This window comes from Planococcus citri, chromosome 1, assembly GCF_950023065.1.
Source record: "Planococcus citri chromosome 1, ihPlaCitr1.1, whole genome shotgun sequence".
Lineage (NCBI taxonomy): Eukaryota > Metazoa > Arthropoda > Insecta > Hemiptera > Pseudococcidae > Planococcus > Planococcus citri.
In genome coordinates, this window is record NC_088677.1 from 43,682,138 (window position 1) to 43,706,770 (window position 24,633).

Consider the following 24,633-nt stretch of genomic DNA (forward strand, 5'->3'; position numbering starts at 1 on the left):
TTTATCACTGTTTGAGAATTACCCTCCTATCATTTTATGAAAATTTCTAATTTTTTTTCATTTTATTCGATTTGTAACTTTTTTGGTAAAAATAGGCGTGTTGGTGGATTAAAAAAAAAATTAAAAATAGACGTGTTAATGGATATTTCTGTCGTGATTTTTTTTTTACTATTGTCGTTGAATTTTTTTTAACTGTCGTTGAATTTTTTATTTGTCGTGGACATTTTTTATCTGTCGTGCAAATATTTGATTGTCGTGCAACTTTTTTTTCTGTCGTTCAATTTCTTTTTTGGTCGGGCATTTCTTTTATTTGTCGGGCCTGTCGTTTAGACCACCTTTTCTGTCGTGCGATTCACCTATTCTGTCGTAACGATAAATCATACCCATAAACTACTAAGTACATATTGCTTAAATTTGACTGGAAAATTTAATGGCAAATGATATTTGGGCGTTGATACAACCGACTCGATTCAATTCATCTTTCATCTTATTATACTGCAAACCAAACAGATGTCTGTTCTTTACTCTGTATAAACCGTTGATTGGATTCTTTTTGAAGGACTTGTATGGAAATTTCCATCGAATTCGGTGATTTATACAGAAGTACGAGAGGATGTGTAGGTATATAAAAGTTGAGTTGGCAAAATTAGCGGTCACACTTGCCCCGCCTATGCTTTATTCGCTCACGAATATTTTACGAGGAATGAGAAAAATTAATTTAACCGAACGAACGTAGGTAATATTAGATATGTAACAAGAATATAATGAAAATTCTGACGTAACAAATAATATTTAAAAGATATAGTCGAATGTCAACATCGCAGCATTTGATATTTCATTGAAATGAGAAATTTACTCCTATATTAGAGCTTTGCTTATTGAAAAATTATTAAAAAACGAGAAAGAGCGAGCTTTCTGTAGAAGGTAATAAAACTTGAATACGCAATAGGCAACAAGGGAAATGATATGGAAGTGTAAGGTGTTCGTAAAATAAACGCTCGTTGAGTATTTTTATTCCAAGTGGAATTTGTGTTTCCTTATTTTTAGTATAGCGTAGGTATAAATTGTAATGATAACTAATAACAGTAGGTACCGATTAGTGCATTATGTACGTACCTATGTAAGTATATCGAAAGCTTGAATTTTGAAATAAAATAATATCCTGATTATTTTTAGTGTAGTAAGAATTTGTACCTACTTGTGAGTTCAATAACTTGAATGATATGATATGTACGTATATGATTATGAAACTACCAATATTTTTACATTTTTCCCGTGTTAACCTTGTGCATCATAAAATATCAATGTACCTACCTACATATCTTAATGGGGGAAAACAAACAAAAGAAATATATTAGGATTTTAATTGGTAAGTAAGTAGGTACATATTATAAAAAGCACGTGGTTGATGCTGTTCGAACTCGAAGAAATAAGAAATCAAACTTTATTTACGAAACACCCTGTAAAGTAAGAAGTTAGGGGTAAAGGTACTTACAAAAGGATAAATTGAAATTGATCAAAGTGTTGTTAAATTATTAATAATTCCATTTGAGTCAGTAGCTTAGCAGGTTCGCTTTTTGAATGGAATCGTTTTCAATAAGAAGCGTTTTCTTTGATAGAAAGCTATCACACCCCTTTCTCTTTTTCGCAACTCTTCTCGCCGATGTTAGGTACTTCCCTCGTAAAACAACCGCATTGAAGAATTCACGAAAGCCTTGCCACTTTTAACTTACTAATCGAGATAACAGTCAACTGTTCAAAGTTTTTAGTCATTCTAAAATATTGACTTACTATACATAAATAAAGCGTATTTTCTTAACATTTTGAATATTTCACGTTCGTCAGTGAAAATTAACGGCATACGTGAGTTCGAGAATAACTTCAAAATTAAATAACAGATTAAAGTTTTTTGGAAAATTAACGAATTGCATTTGCAAAAAGGGGACGTGAGAGATTTCGTGCAGGTGTTGGGTTTACTTCGAAGAATTACAGAATACGGAATAAATTATATGGTAATGAAAAATTTTAGTGGCGTAGAATTTCAACGTTTTCTCTAGCGAATTTTATGAAAATTAAGTCGATATTTTGTTACTGAAAAATTTTCCCATCGCGACGACGTCGTCATCGGTCGCTCGTCGACGAGTGATATTAAATCGGTCTCGGAACGAATGAAATAAAATGCATTCGAAAATTCTTTCTACTCGTACGTTGCCAATTTAATGGTTTTACGATGATATTCTAGCTGGTAGCTGCCTTATGTTTTCCAACTCATTATATCATAATCCACTCGTGTTTTTTTCTCATTATTTATAATGTGTACACACGAGTTCCGTTATTTGAAACTTTTTCAATTCGATATAATTGTGCCCTATTTTTCTCAATTTTTCTTTCGCAATATAAGTATCCAATTTTTCTAAAATACTACTTGTATGTACGAGAAAAAGAAAAAAACCTCATAAAGTTATAAAAGCCAAGTCATCTACCATCAAATCACTGTTAGATCCTATGCGAAGACAAAGAAAATGTATTAAAAATTTTAAATTATTTGTCCAAAAGAAAACAAAAAAGTTCATCAAAATGCATTACATTTCAAACATTTATACAGAAATTGTGCCGGTTCTTTTGGTTTTAATAGAGAAAATACTATAGTTTGAATTAAACGCAATAAATTGAATTCAGTGTCAGAAACAGAAACAAGCGCCGTCAACGATTTACTGATACATGGTTATATCATTCAATTTCAAGTGCTGGAGGAAAAGCTCGCACACTTTCTATTGCATTCGGAAAATAAAGAGGAATTTAATAAATAACAACAGCACCGGCGTGTAAGTTAATAATTTATGATCATTTGAAGTACTTTCAAATGGTACATTCTATGTTTGAAGGGATAAAGAATAAAACAATAATTTTGAAAACCATCACATAGTTGCTTCATTGCGAGTTACTACGTTTTTCAACGTTTAACTCTACAAGAATCATTTAATGTAAATTTTATTCGAATTGCTTATAATAACCAGGCGGAAGAGTTTTTGAAGAATTTCCATCGCTTTGACAGGTTGTTAATTTAGCATTGAATTAATTCACCATAAGAGGGGTAAGTAGTGTTTGCCTGTGGATAAGTGCAATATGTAGGATAGAATGGTTGTATGTCAGTAGGTAACCTGTTAAACAAATTGCTGTCGTGAGTATTAGTGCAAAAATGGACCTATCTTGTGAATTTTCAGTTGATCTGTTTACCTGGTTGATTGGTAAAGTGACTTGTGAGTAACTACCTACGTATGTGAATAAGTATTAAACCTTATTTACTTACCAGAAAGAGGTTGATTCAATTTTTTCAATTGAATGAGGAGGAGGAGGAGGAGGATGCTGCGAAGTTGACCATTATGTTCAATTATAAAGTGGTGGATCGAAAAACCTGAATTTCCAAGAAAATTTACGAGAAAAGGGTGCAGACAGTCAAGGATGGCGGATCCTCGTGCCTCGGCTGGGATTTCAAAATCAACCAATGGAATTTAGTCTTTGTGGTCCAAAACCTATCGAATAAAATTTTCAGATCGCTATGTCTCCAATAGATAACGCCTCCAAAATGGGTAAAATTGACATTTCTTTTAAAATTTTCATCTTTGGCTGTTTTCAACCAAATTTCTTCAAACCTACATGCATGCTAGAGACTCTACCAAGGGTCATTAATGGAATTTTTTTGAAGTTTTTTCGAACTTATCTTCTTGATGGAGTGAGCGTTTTCTATTTTTCAATGGCATTTTTGATAATTTCTTCCCGAGAGGTGCAATCACAAACAACTCACACAAGTCGAAAATAATTTTTTCCACGAGTCCCAATCAGTCATCGAAATTTCAATTGACAGTTAAAATTTTCTGCTTCACACTCTCCAAAATTTTATTTCAATATTTACTGTCGAACATTGTTACCATGGAGGCCCCCTCGCTCGCGCAATGGCGCATGGGGGGGTATTTTGTGTTTTGTAATTTGAAATCGTTTTTTAATAAATATTGATTGATTGATTGATTGATTGATCGATTGATTGATCTTTCCTTTTCAATAAAACAGAAAGAAATACATCATGGTTTGAATGTGTCTTTGTGTATTAGGTACCTTACCTATGTAGGTAATTGACTAATTGTATAACGTGCTTTTCAGAACGATTAAATTATGTGTTCATAACCAATCCTTGATGTAGACTGAAGTAGAATTTCATCCAACGGAGTGCGGTTGACGTCCAACGATATAAGTACGGTGAGTAGAAAGTACAATCTACAGGCTTTCAATTTCATTTCTTTATTTTTTTTTCAAATTTAATAGAGCATAAGAAAAAATTATGGCCAAAATTATCTCAACTAACCTCTTGTTTTGTCATTTCGTCAAAACTAGTTTTTATATTGATGAAATTAATTTCTAATTAATAACATCAGACATTTTGTTTAGCGAAGAAACTTTTTAAACTATGAAACCTTAGCCCAGTTAGATGTCAAGAAAGAAATGTTGGAAATTTGATCAGCTGACATAGGTACCTACATACTTTCATATCTGACTTTTTACGAACCAAATCGTCGCGCAAGTACCTAACTACCTATAGACATCAGCAATCAGCCGTAAAATTCCATTCATCTACTCTAAATAAATCACTTGTACCTATTTCATCGAATATGCCCTGATATGGAATGAAAATCATGTGAAACTGATACGATATAAATATCGCATTGAAAACATAGGGTGAAATATCCCTTTTTTCGACGACAAATTTTTACAACAGATTCAATATCACGTCTGATAGCGCTTATAAACCGTCCTAATGTAAACTTGGAAAAAGGGATAAGGGAATAAATGATACGTGAAAAAATCTTTTTTTTCGGCAAAAATACTGCACCACGGTTAATATATTTGGTAAACACTGTTTAAAAGACATTTAGCGAACAGTATCAAAAATTAATTTTTCTTTTCGCTTCACTGTTATTTTGCCATTACCTTCTGTAGAGGGGTACATGACATTCGGTCGTTAACTTTTTTTCTTTCTTTATTTCGAAACTCAATATTTCTCAGTTGAAGCGAATAAACACAAAATTCCCGCTCGCTTACACCATCGCCCATCGGTCGGGTATTAATTAAATCGCGTGCAAATTATTAATTAAAAAAGAAAAGTGTAACCTTCCTCCACGGTAATAGTTTTTGCTGGCGGGTATTTCTAAAATTATTCGCAGAAAAAAATTTAATGAATAAAAAAATCTAAGTACGACCCACTCGACCGTAAAAATAGGCCGTTATGTTTCAAAACTTAGTTAGTTTATGAAATGTAAATAATGGAAGGTTTGTAATTTAAATTTAAATCAGGTTCGGGATATGCGTGCTCTAAAATAAATTTACCTCGATACCGAGCTACACATCTGCTTAAAAAGTATTTCGATTTTTTGTTGCCTTTTTTCCAAAAAATTTATCATAAATCGTGGATTAAAAGGTCCTTTGCCAAATCTCAAACTGTCAATTTTTTTTTATTCCGACGATGGTAAAAAATTCAGCTAAATGAGAAATCATTAATCGAGTGTAGATGGAATATTGATCACTTCGGGCGAATCACTTTTTTAAATTCATGGGTAGGTACTTCGATTTAAAAAAAAAAAAAAAAAATCGTTGAAAGAAATATGAAACTGGTTGATAGATCGTAGTACATACAATATACATAGCTGTATAGGTGCACCAGTTTTTTTTTTTTTAGATTATGCAATCGTATACCTACTTACTTATACCTAATTTGTCCAAAATTTAAAAAAAAAACCTGTGAAAACTCCCTGATTAAAGAATTTTTGACAAAAAAATTTCAACGATTAGTCAATAGAAATTTAACATAATGAATAGGTAGGTACTTAGATACTGTAATGTTTTTCGGTATTTTGAATTTTAATTAACAATATATTCTATCAATTTTTGGAAAGAGCTAGGTACTCCCTCTTCTCCCCTTCAAGTTTCTTCCTATTTGTCAAAAAGTTGATTATTAAATTGCGATGAATTAGTTTGTGGGCGATGGTACGAGTACGTCTACGTATCTTATCTACATAGATTGTCGTGTATGTACTCTCATCGTGGAAAATTCTACTTATTTTCATTTCGTGAAATTTTCAAAATACAAGTCACGATGGTGATATTGGATATACTTACATTACAAAACAATTAAAAAATATACGTATTTGAAACACGTTTTTCTGGTATTAATTAGTTTCTGTGTTCGCAAACTACTCGTTTTGTACGAGTTGATCAAAAAGATAGCAAAAGCATTAGGCATATCTCTCTATTTCTTCAGTAGCTTAATGTTGAGAGTGTAATTTAAAATCACTTTTTCCTTTCACTTCTACCCTCGTTTTCTTATTGCGAAACACCAAAAAGAACTTATGTATCGAAAATCCCCTAAAATTTAGATATCTAAAAACACACAAATATGTAGCATGGTATTTTATCTTGATTATGTTTATGATCGGCATGGGAATTCTAATTTCTAATCTATTCCACCGCGGTGTACGTATAGTAGATGTACAGAAATTAACCAAATGTATCGTCTGACTGTGAATTTCTTATACTCGAGTATTCATTCTACCTAGTACCTACCTACCTACCTTTTACGAAAAGTTGCCACCGAACTGGAAGTTTGTCGTTGGATGCAAAACTGTAATAGAATTTCTGCGGAAAATATAGGAGGCATTTTTTTCTTCTTTTGTTCGCTTACCTTACTCATACCTACAGTAAGAAAAAGAGGAAGAAGAAGAAGAAAGAGAAGTAACTAGAGATATCGTAGCCTTTTTGATAATTCATATGAAACACACGATTCGTTCTTGCAACTTGGGAGTTAATTTTAATAAATTAAATGAAAATAATAACTACGTACCATTTAATACTCGTATTTATAAATATTCGATTTGTCGTGTGCAGGTGAATTTTGTTGACCACTGTTTGCGTTAAATGGCATTAGGTGAAATGTAGGGGTATACGTACGACTATATTAAGGCAGCGGGTGTTCGAAGATATGAAAAGTGGATAAAATTTCACTTTGGTAGAATTAATTTATTAAATAATTTCGTGTGATTGGTTAATAAGTATTATACATTACTGACGTATGGCGTCCAACGTCGACATTTACCAACGCATGACCTCGTAACAATTTTTCGTTAGCTCTACATCATAACGATACTTCCGCTTCAATTTTATATTTTAAATACACGCAAATACAACGTCAACGGGAATCCGATTTATGAGTAGCATTTTTTGATTTCTGATATTTCCAGTAATTTTTTTTCTCAGCCCTCTGTGTACAAAATGGCATTTAGCTTTGCAACCTAGGCTTCTAGGTATTTTAAAAGATCCGCCTTTTTCTTGTTTAAAAATACAAAATATGAATTCAAATCGACCAGACAATGCCCCGAAATGATTTTATCGGGTATTCTATTTGGAGTTGTAATAGTTGAAAAATCGTGTACCTAGTGTAAGGAGGTATACGAGTACCTAAACCTATACATTTTTATGTTCTATTCCAGACATAAGACCTTAATTACTGATTGAATACCTATCTACTCGTTGGCGTGCTTATCAACAAGTTCATTTTCTCTCTAGTTTACAAGCATAGTTAATGTCATTGAATTCATATATGTATGTAGATGTACTATGTACTTAAGAAAGGCATACGCAATCCATCATGTCATTCGTTACCATCAACGTGCGATGATGGTAAAGGGTACCTAATACGTACCTAGTATAGTAGGTAGGTACTTGAAAACCAAAATTTTTCACAAACGTGAATCTATTCCCTTTGTTAGTACGCCAACAAAAGACGTACCTACACGTAAATACCTTCGTTGTGAGGAATTTCGTTACGTTTGGCAAACACTTGGAGAAAAAAGTACACCTCGAGCTTATCAAGAATGCGCACGTACATGAATCAAAACACTCGAGAACCGCAAGTTTTTTTTTTTAAATAAAGGTTTATTTCCGATTAAAAGCGTATTCCATAGAATATGCTCGGCGTTGTATAAATAAAAAAAGCACAAGATATACAAAATATATTTCTGCTGAAAGATATCATTAATATTTCTTCGTTCATCATCACTTCGGGGGATTTTTCTTATTAAAAATGAAAGCTAAGAGGCGAATACAAAAGATTGTAAAAGCGTTACATTTACAGGGAAAAAATCATTCAACGTTGTTTTGCAACGTGTGATCAATCTCGAGCTGTGTGGTTTTTTTCACTCATCGAAAATTGTATACCAGTTGAAGGGTCAACTCTGAGGGGATGTTCTTAAATAGGCTCTCTTTGAAAATGTCCCTGAAACAGACCTTACCCGTTCGATATTCAACTTTTTTTTGCCTAATGAAAAGTTGAATAATTAATGAGTTTCATTCTTCGTATTCCCTTGAAAAACGATTATTCCGATATTTTTTCAAGCTTATAATAAAAACTTTCTGTTGAAAAACTTTGCTCATTTGATTTTTTTCCAACTTGGTAAACTAAATTTTCGAGTGTAAATACATTTTTAGAAAAACAGAATTTTTTCCCGCTTTTTTTTGTTATCGTCTCGATAAATGTAAATACCAAGATATGAAATCTTAATACGATATAACGTCGATGCGTAAATATTAACGAACATATCTGCTGTTTGAACGAAACGGCGCGGCGCCCTTTAGAGTTTCGAAAAATGCCTCAAATTGTTTCTTATTATTTTCCTTAAACGCAATACTACACTACGCCTGTATTTGCTGAAAAGTCTTATCAAGTTGAACTTTTCGCAAAACAGCGTTATTCGTACAACTATTTTTTTCGCTTTTTAGAATAGAATAACCGGAACTAAACTATGTATATGTAACTCATTGGCATTTGTATTCTTGCAAATATTGTACAGTACAATGGTGTTACAATGTCTCGTAATGTCTCTTTTATTACACAAATGTAGACAACAAAACGTCAACTTTGATTTGCATGTGGTCTTGATTCGACTATTTTCATGTAAAACTTTAGACTTCACGTCACATATTCTTTTGTTGAAGAATGACAGTTTTTCAGCTTTCTTTTATAAAGATATAAATTCTGCGTCGTTGTACCTAATTATATTTCAATTTTCTATTTTACATTTTCTATGCGAATTGTCAGCTTTCTGAATTTAACGATATTGTGGTAGAATGGTAGAAATGTTTCTTCGGAAATATTCAAATTGTTCATGATTTTGAATATTGTACATACAAACGTATCACAATATACTCGCGTGTAGGTTCTCCTTTACTTTCATATTTTAAAGCAGGTACCGTAGTCTTTCCTCAAGTTTTGTGGAGTCATTCATACTTTTTTTTTGGTCGAATAAATTCGGTGATAGATATAAGCATACATTAAAAATCACTTTCGAAGTTTCGAACGTCGAAAAATGATTTTGCAATTTTGCATTGATCATTTAGTTCTTTTATAACTTGAGGTTGATTATTCTCGTCAACTTCCAATTATGTACTCGTATTAAAAATCTAAATTATTTTTTGACGCTCACATTCGATTTTTTAATTTTAATTTTTTTGTAATTATGCACCTTGACTTAGGGTCAGTAACCTCGAGAAGCCCTGCTGGCGGACGGACGGCCTTGAAAGGTCACATAGACGGGTCTATGACCTGCAGAGCCCGGCATGCGCAGGATGACAGATAGAAAAACAGAAAGACATACATACACTCTTGGAAATCCAGACACTCACTAGAAAGCCCAGCTCAGACAGACAGAAGACCTCGAGAGGCTACTGAGGTAGGTCAGTGATCTAATCTAAAGGTGCCAGACAGATTTTTGTTCTTGTTTCTGTTCCGACCTCTCAGGCGTTCTTGTTACCAAAAAATGAAAAAAACAACTAATTTTTTTCAGTTTCTTGTTTTTTTGAAAAAGAAAGTAAGTGGAACATGTCAGAAATTGATTTTAAATTGAGCTCTGTTTATAAATCACTCAAAAGAAATCAGAAACTGTACAAAAAAACATATCTAACACGTTATTATGCAAGTTCTCAACTTGAAGCGAACAAACGACTCATTTTTCAAAGTATGTATGACGTATGACTTATGAGAGGATTTTTTTTTTAAACATCAAAATTCCAAAATATTAGAATTAAAAATAACAATTTGCAAAACGACATAAAATTTTTTTTCTAATCCAGAAGAGCGAGCAGAAGACTTTGGTAAAGTGGCCCCTTTTCGTATGTGGCATAGGTAGGTACTAGGTAGCAATGTTGCAAGTTTCATTTTCCACTTTTTTCATCAAACAAATGATGAAAAATGATAAACAATAATAAAAAATTTAAAAATTTAAATTAGTGAAACTGACAAAAAAATTTATAAAATTTTCACTCAGAAGTCACAACAAAAAAATGAAAGAATTTGAAAGAAAGATCAAGAATGAAAGAACACTGGAATATTTCACGTTTTTAACTTTTATTCTTGTTCAGTTGTTATAAAGTTCTTTCAAAATTGACTAATTAATGTTTGATTTGATTTCCTATCCTTGTTCTTTTAAATTTGATATCGCGTTTTTGTTCTTGTTCTTAGGAAAATTTGAAATTTGATTTCCGTTCCTATTGTTCTCGTTCTTATAACTAAGTGCTCCGTTCTTTTAAACTTAAATTTTTTCCACTGTCGTGAAGTTGCTAGTTGCTGGTTGCCAGTTGCCGCTTATGTAGGTGAGCACTTAGTTGTTTGCCAGTCAAAATTTCGAAAATCGCATAATGCAAGGCTGCATACCGATAAACATAAACGGTATTGGTACCGGTATTGGTATTTAGCAATTTAGCGTACAGTTCCCAAAATGGTATTGGTATTTTGGTATACTGCGTGTAGAATAATTTTGGTATTTCGGTATTGGTACTTGTATTTTATTATTTTGTGGATTTTTTTTTCGGTATCCGGTATTGGTATTATTGGTATTGTGCCAATATAATACCGAATTAAAAAGTTTGTTTTAGGCCAAAATTAACGAAATTTTTGTAATTTTTTTTGGAAATTACACTTTTTTCTATTTAATTTAAACACCTCGATTTGGGAGTTCAAGGTTCATCATTATCACTTACAAGTTTTTCAACAAACACTATTTCGGTATTGGTATTTTGGTATTAATACCATTTCAAAAACTTTACTTATCAGTTATCGGTATTTTGTAAATCGTTACTTTCATCTGTCTGCTAATCGGTACTGGTATTGGTGAAACGGTATATATCTGTAAATTTTTTCAAAATTTGCCGGTATTGCCGCCATTGCTATTTTGGGTATTTTTATTATTGGTATGCACTATGCAGCCCTGACATAATGCAATGACGCCAATGACTCATGACTGTAATGAGAAAAATCAGAATAAATCGAAAAAATCAATGCGGACCGCGGACACCGCAGGGCGCGGTTTCATTTAATCGAAAATGAAATGGTGTTCTTTTTCAAAATAAAATGACGTAATGACGTGATAAAATAAAAGACAAAACAAAAATCGTAAAAATTTTATTTGAAAAAGAAAAAGAACGCGGTTTCATTTTCGATTAAATTAATATTAAAATTAAATCGCGGTCCGGGTTGATTAATGATTTTTTTTGATTTATTTTATTATGATTTTTCTCATTCATTAGTCATTACATTAATCATTACAGTCAGTCATTATACGCATGCATGATGTTGTGATCTAGTGATTTTCGAAATTTTGACTGGCAAAGTGGCAAACAACAACTGAGAAAAAATGATGAGAGTTGTGAACTTGTGAGACTGTGAGTTCAAATTTTACTGTATTTTTAGAATTACTTCGTAATTACTTTTGTATTATTTACCGTGATTACTTGCGGACGGTTGAGGCGTTGTACTACTCACTAAGAAACGCGGAGGCAGTGCAGTATTGTGTGTGTTTTTTTTATCGTTTTCGAAAGCCGATGAAGTTGTGTGACGAAATTTGTATTTCTGATAATTTCTGCTCGGGTTTAGCGGTTCTTTTTGCGAAAAAATTACGATTATGTGGAGTTTTAATTCAACAATTAGCGAAACGTTGTGATTAATCAATTTCGGTTTTCGGTTTATGCAGGTGGTAAGTTTGGGTGTTCGTACTCAACTGTATCGATTCGAGTTTCGAAGACATTATGGAGAACTTGAGTAAACACAAACTGTTTCAAATCATCAAACATCATCTACCACATTCTAAAGCAAATGATGTTAATTTAATCGAAGTTAAATCAGGTATTCTGTATGTGTGGAATCGAAACGATGCTTCTATTCTTACTCTAAATATCGAATTCCAGTTGAAGCATTCTAAAGAATACCCACTACAGGTATATAATCCAATCTCAGTATTGTTATGTTGAATTAAGTATTAAGAATATTAGAATATAAGTTATGAGGTACATTTTCAATTGAAAATATGATCAAGAAATCCTATTCTGCGTGCATTCGAGAGATGAGAGGTTCGAATACGCGATGTGCATTATGCGTATGATGTGTATTTTGATAATAGTCTGATGGTTATATTTTCGCGTGAGATTAAGAAACTGAAGTTCCATTCTACTTCTCACGTATTGTTTTATTTTTCGGGAGGTGACTATGTATAAATAACATGTCCATTGCGTATTACACTCCAGTCCAGTGTAGGTAGCATATCAAGTACATCTGTCAGTTTTTGAACTAATAATAGATATTCCAGCAAGTAGATACAATGTACACGTACTGATATTAGATTCCCTATCAGACTTGGAGTAATTCGATGACATATAGAATTGCTTGCATAATATTATTGCCGATAGTCCTTCGATTAATATTAAGGATCACTGCGTATTGCGTAGTTAGAATATGTACGTTCAAAAATGAACAATGCATGCACTTGAAAATGCTGCACATTTGAAAGATTGAAACATAATGTTTTGATGAATTGATTTTCCTGGAAGTTAGAATACTTTCAATAATGTCAAACCATAGATGATGGCGTGTGTTTTACATTTACATGTTTAATTGAATTCTTCTCCTTTCAGATTCTGCGTTTGACAAATTCACCGGTGTTCGAAGTTACTCGCATTTTGATCAATAAAACTAGCGAACAGGCGGTGTTGATCGGTGCAAAAGGTATAGCGGTAGTCAACATTCCTCGAAGATGGGGCGCAGAATCGCTTTTCGAAGGAGGAAAATCGGAAATTACCTGCAGGTAGGAAAACGTTTTTCATCGTAGTTGTATGTTTTTCGAATTCGATCCCAAGATCCACTAGGTACTCAAGACTCGATAGATCTCACACTTTAACTGTCCACCCCAAGGGAAGAAGGCTGCACAGTGTTAAAAGTTAAAATCGTTATTTTCACGATTTACTGCGACTAGACACAGCTCATGCTATTTATACATACCTACTTTTCATTTCGGGAGGAGGTGCCGCTAAATTCTATATATGAATACACGTACCTAGTACCTTGTGGTGCCCGGGTCTTTTATGGTAATTGTGGTGCCCGCGTACATAGAGGATCACATATATATGTATGATAAAGGTGTTTCGGAGCAGTTTAGTTTTTTTGGTATTTTTAGTCATAGTGGTGCCCGTTATATAAACTTGGTACTTGCGGTGCCTGCCTCAAAAATTTTTTTTTCACCTTAGAGTGCATTTCATGAGATTCTACATCGTTTTATATAGAAAGACCTTGTGGTGCCCGATTTGGGCACCTCAAGACCAAAACCGGGCACCACAATGACTACGTATACTTAAAACGGGCACCACAATGACTAAGTTTAAATCTAAATATATATATTTCATATTAATAGTTTAAATATGTAGTTATAAAAGTATGACGTTCTGCGCCTTATTATTAAAGAATCGCGAATTCTTCATTAGGTACCTATGTCAGAAGCTAATTGCTATAAATTTTAAACAAAAACGCTTGCAGGATAAAAAATTTCCTAGTGGAGAATTTTCAGGAGTTCAATTTTTCCTCAAAAATCAAAATCCATCTCGCGGACTCCATAATTTTTTTGTACCATAAGAAATGAAATTTTATCCTCTTTCCATGGGTATAATTCTTTTCAAGATCCACATACACGAACCGCTTTAAAAAAAGGAACTTTGAGCTGAAAACTGCATAAAAGAAAAAGATTTCCAATGAGGGGGACCGCGAGGTAGACTGAGAAATAAATTTGAGTTTTCCTCAAAATCCATCTCGCGGACCCCGCAATTGTTTTACACCATACAGGGTGTCCACAAACCTGGAAACGTCAGGGAATTTCATAATTTTCACGCAAAATCCCTGGAATTTTGAAAAAAAACGATCAATTGCAAATTTTGGATAAGGACCAGCGATGAAAAGAAGTACAAATCATGGTTTGAAGCAAAAAAATGAACTCCTCACAAAAAAACATCATTTCTATGCCTCTCGTCGTAATGAAAATTTACAAGGGCTTCGCTTTCGCTTGGGCCTGTTCTGTTTTTTTTTTCAAATTCAAATTTTCAGAAGCTTTCGCTCGAGCCTGTTCTCTTTTCTCTTTCAAAAGTAACTTCCTTCAACAAAACATCATTCCAATTCTAAAATTTAAAAAAAAAAACAAAAAATAAACTCCTCACATTAACAAAAAAAAAAAAAAAAAAAACGTTTTTATGCATCTCGAACTGAAAATTTTTTCAAAAGCTCTCGCCCTCGCTTCGCTGGAGCCAATTTTGTTTCTCATTTCAAAATAAACACATTTTACATTTTTTACGGCCTCCAAAAATCTAAAAAAGCAAAGAAAAATTCTCGTAAGTCATGTGAATATCTACCTATTGCATCAATTGGCAAAATTGATGTTTTTCTGCCACAGTTCTCGACGCGGCCTTTTTGAATTTTCATTTGGCGTTATGTTAACCACCTCCCCCTCTCTTCCTTCATAAACGATTGGCGATTGTTATTATAGATTGATTAGTGAAATTCGCCGCTGATAACATTGAAAAAATTTCCACCGCCTCCTCCCTCCACTTTTGTTATTTTGGAGTTGAATTTGAGGGGAGACTCTGCAAAATTAAACGCGCGGCCCTATTACGTGCAAAATAAATGTTTGACAGTGTGAATAAGATTTAATTTTTAAATCAAATATCCTCCATGGCCACTTCGACTGAACGCAAATGGATTGCCTATACTCTTTGAACTAAAAGGGCTACATAAGTTGTGAAGCACCCTGTATAGTGTATACCATCAGCACTAATACACTCGCCCCAACGACGGTACACTTCTTTCTGCGAGTGAGTGTATTTTACGTACACAATACACATATTTTCCAGCACTCGTTACCCTCTCGCCTCAGCTGCTGCGACATCGGTGTTTATTTCAGTTACACTGTGTTTTCTTGGTTTCGTTTTTCCGACCACCTCCACTGTGGTACGCCCTGAGAAAAGCAGGCGAGCAGTAGAGCGGTGCCGTGGAAACGTCTTTTTCTTGCAGCATCATCGTCGTCGTCGTCGTCGTCGTCTTTTCAGCTGCAAAAACCTCTAAAACTCTCCGCCAACCTCCGTTGTTGGCGCGGCGCGACGGCGGTATTATCACCGTTATCGTTTATTATCAGTTTTTCCTGTTGTAATTATGATATCTGTTGTATATTTGGTTGTATGATGTGTGCAGTGGTGCGGGTTGCAGCGAGTCGTCGACGACGACGACGATGACGGTGCGAACAAGCGAGCGAGGCGGGTTGGTGTTCATAAATATTTTGAAAACCCCCGCGTTATTTATCCTTCTAACGCTTCCGTTTGTTTTATTTTAATACATCGGCAAGATACGATATTACGTCGGAGCCTCGCTGACATGTTTCTATTCCCTTCTCGGTGATAATTCTTTAATATTAGCTCATTATCATCTAAATAGGACCGAAGAAGCCTTTTTAGAATTAAACCTATATTACGCGTAGGTATTTTTGTAAGAGCGCGCAGGAAGTATAAAATTGAAGGTGTACGACGATAAAGAATTTTAACTAACTTTCCGTTTTGTGAAAAATTTTTCGCATAAGGTTTTTCATTATTTTCGAAAAAGTTATTCTCTCTTTCTCGGCGTAGCGGCGCTTCGTTGATAATCTACACGAGTTATGTATGATAAGATGCCTACCTCCTCCCCGGACTGTACACCGAAAAGCTTCGCTACGCCGTCAAACAAGCCTTCGTCGTATTCATTTCTTTGTTATTTTATTATACGACATCCAGCGTTGTTTGAAAATTAGGATATTACGCGAGACTTTATTTGTTTTCTCTGTACATTGCCTAAATTATCGACGCGATTTCCTTCGCGATTAGACTACAGTTGCTCGTCGACGCGACGACGAGCGACGTGACATAACGTTCATTCTTATTAGATGCATCCAGTGAGATAACGTCTTATAACTCTTACGATTGATTATCAGGATATGGTTGATTCTACAGCTTTCTATCACACTGGTCGGCTGCATGACCGAGCGATCTGTACACGTGAAAAATATGTATTCGAACGTTGAATACAATTTGGTATTTATTTTGCTCGATAAAATGTCATAATCACCTGAATTAAGAATCAGTGGGACAATCGTTATTGCAAACAATACTACTGAAAGAATAATGAAATTGTGTGACACTGTCCTCGCGTGATCTGAAATTTTAGGAAACTCCCTTTTTGAAGTTTTTGAATGTATAAATGAATGTAAATGAATGAGTAAATAAATCAAATTCATCTTCTCATTTACGTGATCTTTTTCATTTGTTCACGTATTCATGCAGCTGATTTCGAATTCGACATGACTGTTGATTATTTGCATGCTCATTGGGATGGATTGTAAAGGAAACTAGTGAAAGGATTTTGACCAAATTCAGTAGATGCCTTCATGTTGAATTATGTTGAAAGTCGCTTAGAAAAAAATGTTGGGCTCTCAAAAAGAGGGAATTTTAGACAAAAGTGGTTTTTTTCGCTTTAGCGCCTTCCCAATCTGTTCTAGGTGGAAATAGATGACCAGTATCGAAAACTTTTAACCTAAAAACCTCCATTGTATCAAATTTATCGCATCATCTCTGGCCAAACGATGCATTTTCTTGCTTAAGAAGCATCACATGCAATCTCATTCGTACGAGGAGATGTACTCTTACTTATGAAGCACCCTGTATGTATACGTATCAAGCGACTGTTTCGCAGAAATGGAAACAGCAGTTTCTTTCCAAAACGATACTCGCGCTAACAGACAATAGGGATGTCATATAATAATTAACATGAAAACCCTTTTAAAAGACTAGTTTTCATCCCTTAAGATGGCGAAATATTCGCCCTCTGTATCGGAAACATTAAATAATATCAAAGAGCTATTGTTATTTTCAAAAGGAGGCAACTTATATAGTGTCAACATTTCTTTCTTCGGTACTAACCCGTTCCCATTTCCGGCGAAGAAAACCTCATTGCATCTTTTCGCGCGCGTCTTGAGCGTAGAGGATGGCGGAGAAGGGGCGAACACACAACGTGCATCGTCCGCCTTCGGGGCCCATTGAATTTTCTTAATTTCGTTTGTCTTTTCTTCTTTCTTGTATTCTTATTTATACCGTTGTACTCATCTTTGTAATGAGTATCTTACTTGGTCTCTTTTTTACCCTTCTGTAATTCCTGTTTCGAGGTAGCGATGTCTCCCCCCCCTCACGCTTCCTCGTAAAAATGAAAACCATGTTTATAATTTGAAGTGGCATCTTGAAGGTTGAATTTTTCGATCTTTTCGTTGCCGCTACTTCATTTGGTTCCATGTTTTCAAGGGAAAACGTTGTTAGGTGAAATTGAAAATTTCTGTAGCATTTCGGATGTGTTTTTAATACGGCGAACAATCAAAAAATGAGTGTCAGTGAAACTGAGAAAAAGCCGATCGCCGTTACGACCAACTGGTTCAATTGGCGATTCTTCCATGTTCTAAATTTTACTAGGGGATAGAGTCAAGGGAACTTTTGGTGGTTCATTCGGAAGAATATTTTATTAATTTTCGATTTTTCCTCTCAGAAGAGAGTGATGAGTTATTAGTCGGTACATGTAAATTGTAAATGCTAATTTAAGCCATTTTGGATTCAGTTGAATTTCTGTGAAATGTTTAAATCGAGTCGCTCGTTGGACGAAGGATGCATGAGAGTGAGAGTTGCCCTTGTAATTCAAATTCATTCTGCTGCTCATTCTGGTCAGAAACTCGTTATGAAAGAAAAGAAGAACGATGTCGTTATTCTTCGTAATTTTTTTCACACGGCTTCTTACAAATAAGTAGAATTACTAGAGTAGAATGTTAGCCGGCGAAGTAATTTTCATAAATTAGATAATTTATCGAACCCGAAGTTTAATTAATTTTACTACATTTTCGCGCGTTTTTTTTTGCCGGTGGAAAACTCAAAATGGTGTATTTCTACATGTGATGAAAACTTTCGCTCTTATATATCCTTCTTCTCGGCATCGTCTTCTTTTTTAATACCCGCAAGCTTACTCATACACCATCATCTTTCGTCTCGTTATACGTATTTAATGCGCGCGTTACTTTATAACTTTTATAATATGTCCCTTAAGAATAAATAACGTTAAATTAACATTATACGCACGTGTTCCTTTATTTACAACCTGTACATCCAACACAGCATAAGTACTATACACATAGTCCTCTTGTTATCTTACTAACTTAGTACACTTTTTACTTTTTCTTCGCTTGTAAAAGCAGCATATATAATTCGCCCGCGCTCTGCTAGAGCCATGATTCCGCTACTGTCGGATACGTATGTCGTAATATTTAACCCTATCTTTTACTTATTCTTCTTCAACTTTGTAATTGCTTTCTAGCACCTCCGTTGTCTCGGTTTTTATAAAATTATCCGGCACCTTTGCTTTGCTCCGCCACCTCGTCTGTTTGGCTGCTTAACCGGCTCTTTCTCACCGTTGTGACGGACTAAACTTTATAAATAAAAGCGGCCTTATAATTCATGGTTTAAGGCACACAGCACTATGTGTACACCAGGCTTTACATAAAAGACGACTTCCGTTATTTCATTTTGCACTTAAAACCGAGGCGTATTAATTTTTCGCGGTACCAAATTAAACGAATGATTTATTTAATAACTAAACGAAAATATTCAAAGTTTAAAACTAATTACTAGCAGCAGCACGACTCGACAAACTTTTACGCGCATTTTTCTCCTAGTTTTCACTCTCCTCCTCTCCGTCTCTCTTTTTCGGTTCCATTTTCGCTCATTTTCACCTTGTAAACCTTGAAGACAAAATAGCAATAAAACGATGAAAAAATAACATTATGTCTTGATCGCGTGGTGCCATTTTAATAAACAACGTTTACTGGACAGATTGAATATCAGCATTCACTAACATTACTGTGTCGCATTTTTATAAAATAATTTACTGCTTCATAGATAAGGAGAGAGTACACATTCGACTTTGCTATTGAATAAATGACTCAACGATGCAGTATTTTAGCGAATCTCACATCAAATTAACATCGAATTACGATGTCATCTCGACGCATATTGACCTTACACCTTTAGCTTCGACAATTTATAAAGGGTTTTAATAGCTTAGAACAGGTTTAATGTAGGGATATAAACGTTATTGGATGGACGTTACAGCACTCACGACCCCCTGTTCGGCATAAATTCGAAAAATTAAACCATTCGTTGAAACGATAAACGTTTTACAAATACACGTGCTCTGGTACAGGGTACCAGCAACTTTGTTACGTCCATCGTGCAACATTTACATTCGCGCATTAAACCTATTCAGGAAAAAGGTATAAGGTCAATAAGCGAAGAGATAACATTATATTTTCGCGATATAAGCTGTCATATTATACGGAAATTGGCGTCTTGATAGCCGAACATAAATCTGGTAATGTTACCCAAGAGAGAAATACCCTATCAACGGCGCTTCCTCCTTCTATTCTCAATATAGACAACTTATTCGACGCTCAACGATAGTTGCATTATATCGGTAGAGTTAGTTGGAATCGTACCGCACCTCCTCTCTTTCCCTGGTCCGCGTGATAGAGAATCTAATACGCACCATTGTTCATAATAATATAGAGTACACAATACATACACATACTGCATAGCGCACGCAACAAGATGAAAACATAATAGTTATTTTTGCTGATGTTTTGTCTCTTTTGGCTATTTCGAAAAGAAAAAAAAAGAGTCAAAAATTAATACAGTAAAATTAACCGAGAAATCGGTAATTTTTATTAATTAATGAAATAGTTTATTCAACTAGAAATTTAGTTAATTTCATTACATTTTTAACGTTCTTCCCAAAATACGATTTTTTTTCTCTCCGTCGAGTTATCTTCAGACATTTCCCTTACAATATGAGACCTTTTTTCTCTCATTTTCGCTTCTGAACGTGAGGGGGAAAAGGAACATCACTACAGCAGACAAAACGAGAAACAGCACTTATTTTTCAAGGTATTTTTTTTTCTGTTTTCCAAACAAAATGGGTCGTATTAATTGAATGTATCCGTTTTCGCAGCGCCTTTTTTTAATTATACTTTCTTAAAAAGGCTTTGCTATTATCGGTTATTTATGGTAATGTTTTTACATAATAATGAAATAAAAGTGAAAAAGAAAAAAAGATTAACTAGGGAAAAATTTCTGTAACTAAAAAATATCATCGAATTAATAAATTGCAGATAAGGAGTACCTACTTCACTAAAAGAACAAACTCGTTATTTTTACTGATTCCTCTTTTTTTTTCGCTCAGTATTTCGCGAAATATCTTGAAAGTATAATTACACAGTTACCGCGTCACTTAACCCTTTCACACCTCGAAAACCCAACGAATAAATTTTGGGGATTTTTTTCAATAAAATGTAGTTGCTGGAATATATCTACAAATTTGATCATGAGGCAAAATATTCCATCCAAAGAATTATGTAGAAATTGAAAAAAAAAATTCTGCAATGAATTTTTCAAATTCACTCAATGCTGTTTTTTTTTAATGGCCGACGGTTTTTGTCAGTTCCATCTCAGTAATTAGTCTAATTACGCATTATCATGTAGGTACAAATACTCGATATTTTTATGAATGTAGATTTTTCCAAAATTCAATAATCTAATAATGGTCCACTAATTATGCGATGGTGAAACTGACAACGCTTTTTTCTCAACATTCTCGTCCTGTAGATCCAGACACCCTAAACTAATGCTGATATTCATTCTAACTGTGGGACGTACCTACATCAGTGTTATTTTTAATAATCGGTTTACCATCATAAAATACAGGTGTCGTTGGTCGAATTTTACTTTCTTGCTATCTAAAAGCCGTACGACAGTAACCCTCTTGCCCTTGTTAGTCGAGCCATTAAGGAACGTTTCGTCCCAAATTGGATGGCGTTCTGTCGCACATTTAATGTGCGCCGCGCCGGTTCAAATTACAAACCTCTATGGTGTCTCAAGAGGTACGACGAGCGTGTGTTGAAATTAACTCGCCTCTTGTTTTTTGCTACTGCCAGCACGGCATGTTCGAACTTTATATTCTGTACGTACATATTTTACAAAAACTATAGGTTGTTGGCGTGTAACACTTTGAGTGTAGGCTAAGTCTTAAAAACTCATCTCAAGTCTACCACATCCTTCTTTATTTATTCCTTCATTAAGTTTCTTTCTTATTAATTTTCACCTGGAAAATACTCAAAACTGTGTTGACTGTGGGAATGATGATGACATTCTCCGAATTTCTATCGTTTGCGATGTATGAGATGGACAATATCTTCTGTTCTGGGGTTCAAAGCTGACTTACAGTGACGCAAATACAAGTGTTCACTCAATATCATCAATGTTATACAGCATACATTATTAATAAATTTTTCACCACCCTTCTTTTAATTTGCTCGAGGAAGCTGTGTCGTCCAAGCTGCGCGCGCAACACGTGTTCTTCGAACTTGTTGGTGCGAGTGTGAACAAGTGCTTTGATTGACGAAATTCGATCTACTTTTTTTCAAAATATCATTAACTGTTGGAATTTTATGTGCGGAAAACTTGAAAATATTGATGCAAATGTGCATTCATTTTCAAAAAATGCAAAAATTTACAAAATGAACATGGATGTTTAAATAAAGCATTTTTCGAGCAGAATTTCCTAAATTCTGAAAATATGTATCAAAATAACAGTAATCCAGTAATTATTTCTCAACAATTTTTTTATTTTGGCATTTTTCCGTTGTGGCGCTTTTTTGAAGAAAAAAAAGGATAAAATTTCGAAAATCTTTCAAAATTGTGAAAAATGCTAAAAAACGAAGAAAATTGCTCTGAAATGCCGAAATATGCTCTATAAATGATCAATTTTATTACCAAACAATAAACCCATTTATTTGTATCTAGTATTATTAAAAATAATAAACGGATACAAATAATAATAACAATAATTTATCGCTTATTTTTTTGTAACTCCTGGGGTTTTTCCAATTTCTTTGCAGGGAGGCTTGGCCTCTACCTTATTCATTTATTTTGCCAAGGGGGGGGGGCGATGAAAATTATCTCAATTTATTCGGTAAAACTTCGATTTGGTTAGTCAATTTGTATTTGATCATGGCACTATAGAACAATACCGTAAGAGTTTCCCGTTCAATCAGCATCACCCTTGTGCACATGTAGGAAATTTTTACCCCACGCGTAAGTACTTTTTCTCGGTGTTTATTTCTGATCACCCCCCTTAAGAAAGTAATAACTTGAATGAAAATCAAAAAAATATGACAAATATAAGCATACAATGGCGTAATATAATCTGACAACGGAGCTAAAAAATTTACTTATTTATTGCTGCGCTAAAAATAAATGTTTCGGTTTGCGTGTCTTTTTTGCAGCTCGCAGTACTTTGGTAGGAACCCCGGTTCTGCAACATATCTGCTTATAAAGTATTCATCGATTTTAATGCATTGTTTACCCTTACAATAATGCGGCTTATTTATTGCGTATCTTCGACAATCGTCCTTTTTACGAATATAAAGTCTCAACTCGAGTACGTATTTCATATCCGTTTTCCGTCTTAGTGTCTCCTTTTGTTTTTAGACAAATTTAATTCGTGGCTTTGCCAATTCGACGACTGTTCCAGTAGGGGTTTTCTCAATTCTATCGCCCATGTCACCAGCAGAGCAATAGGATGGAAATTCCATCCGTATGATACATTCGCGAACCCTAAATTAGCGCCATGTCATGCCAGCAGTACATAATACTTTTTACACGAAAATGCGAGAAACGTTGGCATATTCGTTGTTGGCGTATCAATAAACCGTCATATCGGAATTCTTTCCGTTTAAAATTACCTCGTAATTTTCACCCTCGTGCAAAAAAACAATATCAACGACAGGATAAAATATAATAACACGTCTCTTCGTTTCTCGCCGGTTGGTTGGTTGGTTCGTTGGTTGGCGTTGCCGACAAAAAAATGACGCGTATTCTTGTCGCGCTTAAAGGGATGACTGCATTAAGCTTCTGCCGATACATTATGCCCTATGGAGCAGAAATCATTTTGCAAAAAAAAATACGCAACTATGAACACCGCACCATCGCCGCTACCGTTTCGAACGTAGTTTTATTGTTATTGGGATCAAGTTAATGTTTGCGCCTACTTTATATTAATATTTCGCCTTTACGCTCCATTGTTTCGGTCGTTTTTATTCGATATAATTTCGCGATGACGGATTCGATATATACTATGCGAACTATGTAAAATATAAGCTCAGGATTATTGTAGCCTATTTATAAATTTATTTTATACGCGACTTGTAAAAATACGGAATGTGCCAGTGTAATGGTTAGATACATACATACCTGAGCCGATTTCTGCTCTTTGACTATTCAACAGGGGGGCGCGGCGGATCGCAAAAAAAAATGTCGGGGAATTTTGACCAAATTCATTGGAGACTTTTACTCGTACTTATATTTTCAAGTTGAAAGTCACTCGAAAAAAAAATTCAGTTCCAAAAGTGTCCTTGGGAGTGGAGATACCTATTGGTTCTCAAAAAGGAGGCATTTTCGAAAAAATTGTGTTTTTTTTTTCGTTCTATGTAGCTCTTACCCAACCCGCGCCTTAGGAAAAATTGACCAGTTTCAAAAGATATGTGTAGTTGAAATCTGCATGGAACTAGGTCATTTCCGTCAAAATTCCAGGCCTTTTTTTAGGGTTATTCTGAGCAGTTGAAAATTTGCAAATGGCTTATTTTAAGGTGAATTCATGTTTTGAAAATATTTTATTCTCAAATATTTCGCAATATAATGCAACGTCGAAATATATCATTTCTGAAACTGAAGAAATATTTTAGTCAGTGATGGCAATTCTTTAATCCGTACTGCCAATTTAAAAAATCCGATAAATTTTGATAATTTGTTTTTGGTTATTAATTATCTAGATTTTTTGAAATTGTCATGCAGTGATTGTCGTAAAAATTGCCACTACTGTATTCAAAAATATTTCCCTAGTTTCAGTTTACTCGTATTCTCGAACAAGCGATTTGCAAATTTTCAACCGCTCAAAAGTCCTTAAAAGTGGTCTTGGATTTTGATAACAATGGCCTAATAGGTTGATGCAGAATCTCAAATACTGCATTTTTGAAACTGGACCATTTTTCTTAGAACTGGTTAGAATGTCTCCTCTTTGAGTGCCCACGTCCGCTCTTCAGGGGCACCTGCGGAATT

The 24,633-nt window shown here is 34.4% G+C and overlaps 1 protein-coding gene and 1 long non-coding RNA gene across 3 annotated transcripts in view; both read left to right on the forward strand.

The window, feature by feature from the left end:
- Positions 1-9,769, forward strand: part of LOC135842247 (uncharacterized) — a 95,255-nt gene extending 85,486 nt beyond the window's left edge. Inside the window, exons 4-5 of the long non-coding RNA XR_010558097.1 lie at positions 4,159-4,254; positions 9,577-9,769. This is a non-coding gene — a long non-coding RNA (uncharacterized LOC135842247). The remainder of the gene's footprint in view (positions 1-4,158; positions 4,255-9,576) is intronic.
- A 2,134-nt stretch (positions 9,770-11,903) lies between these two features.
- The window catches only part of mbo (Nuclear pore complex protein Nup88), a 56,543-nt gene continuing 43,813 nt past the window's right edge, over positions 11,904-24,633 (forward strand). Inside the window, exons 1-2 of one of the 2 annotated variants that reach the window (XM_065345143.1) lie at positions 11,904-12,312; positions 13,006-13,175. In XM_065345143.1, the coding sequence (XP_065201215.1) occupies positions 12,124-12,312; positions 13,006-13,175 (359 nt within the window). In that variant the 5' untranslated portion in view covers positions 11,904-12,123. The remainder of the gene's footprint in view (positions 12,313-13,005; positions 13,176-24,633) is intronic. The other variant, XM_065345142.1, reaches the window with a different exon arrangement.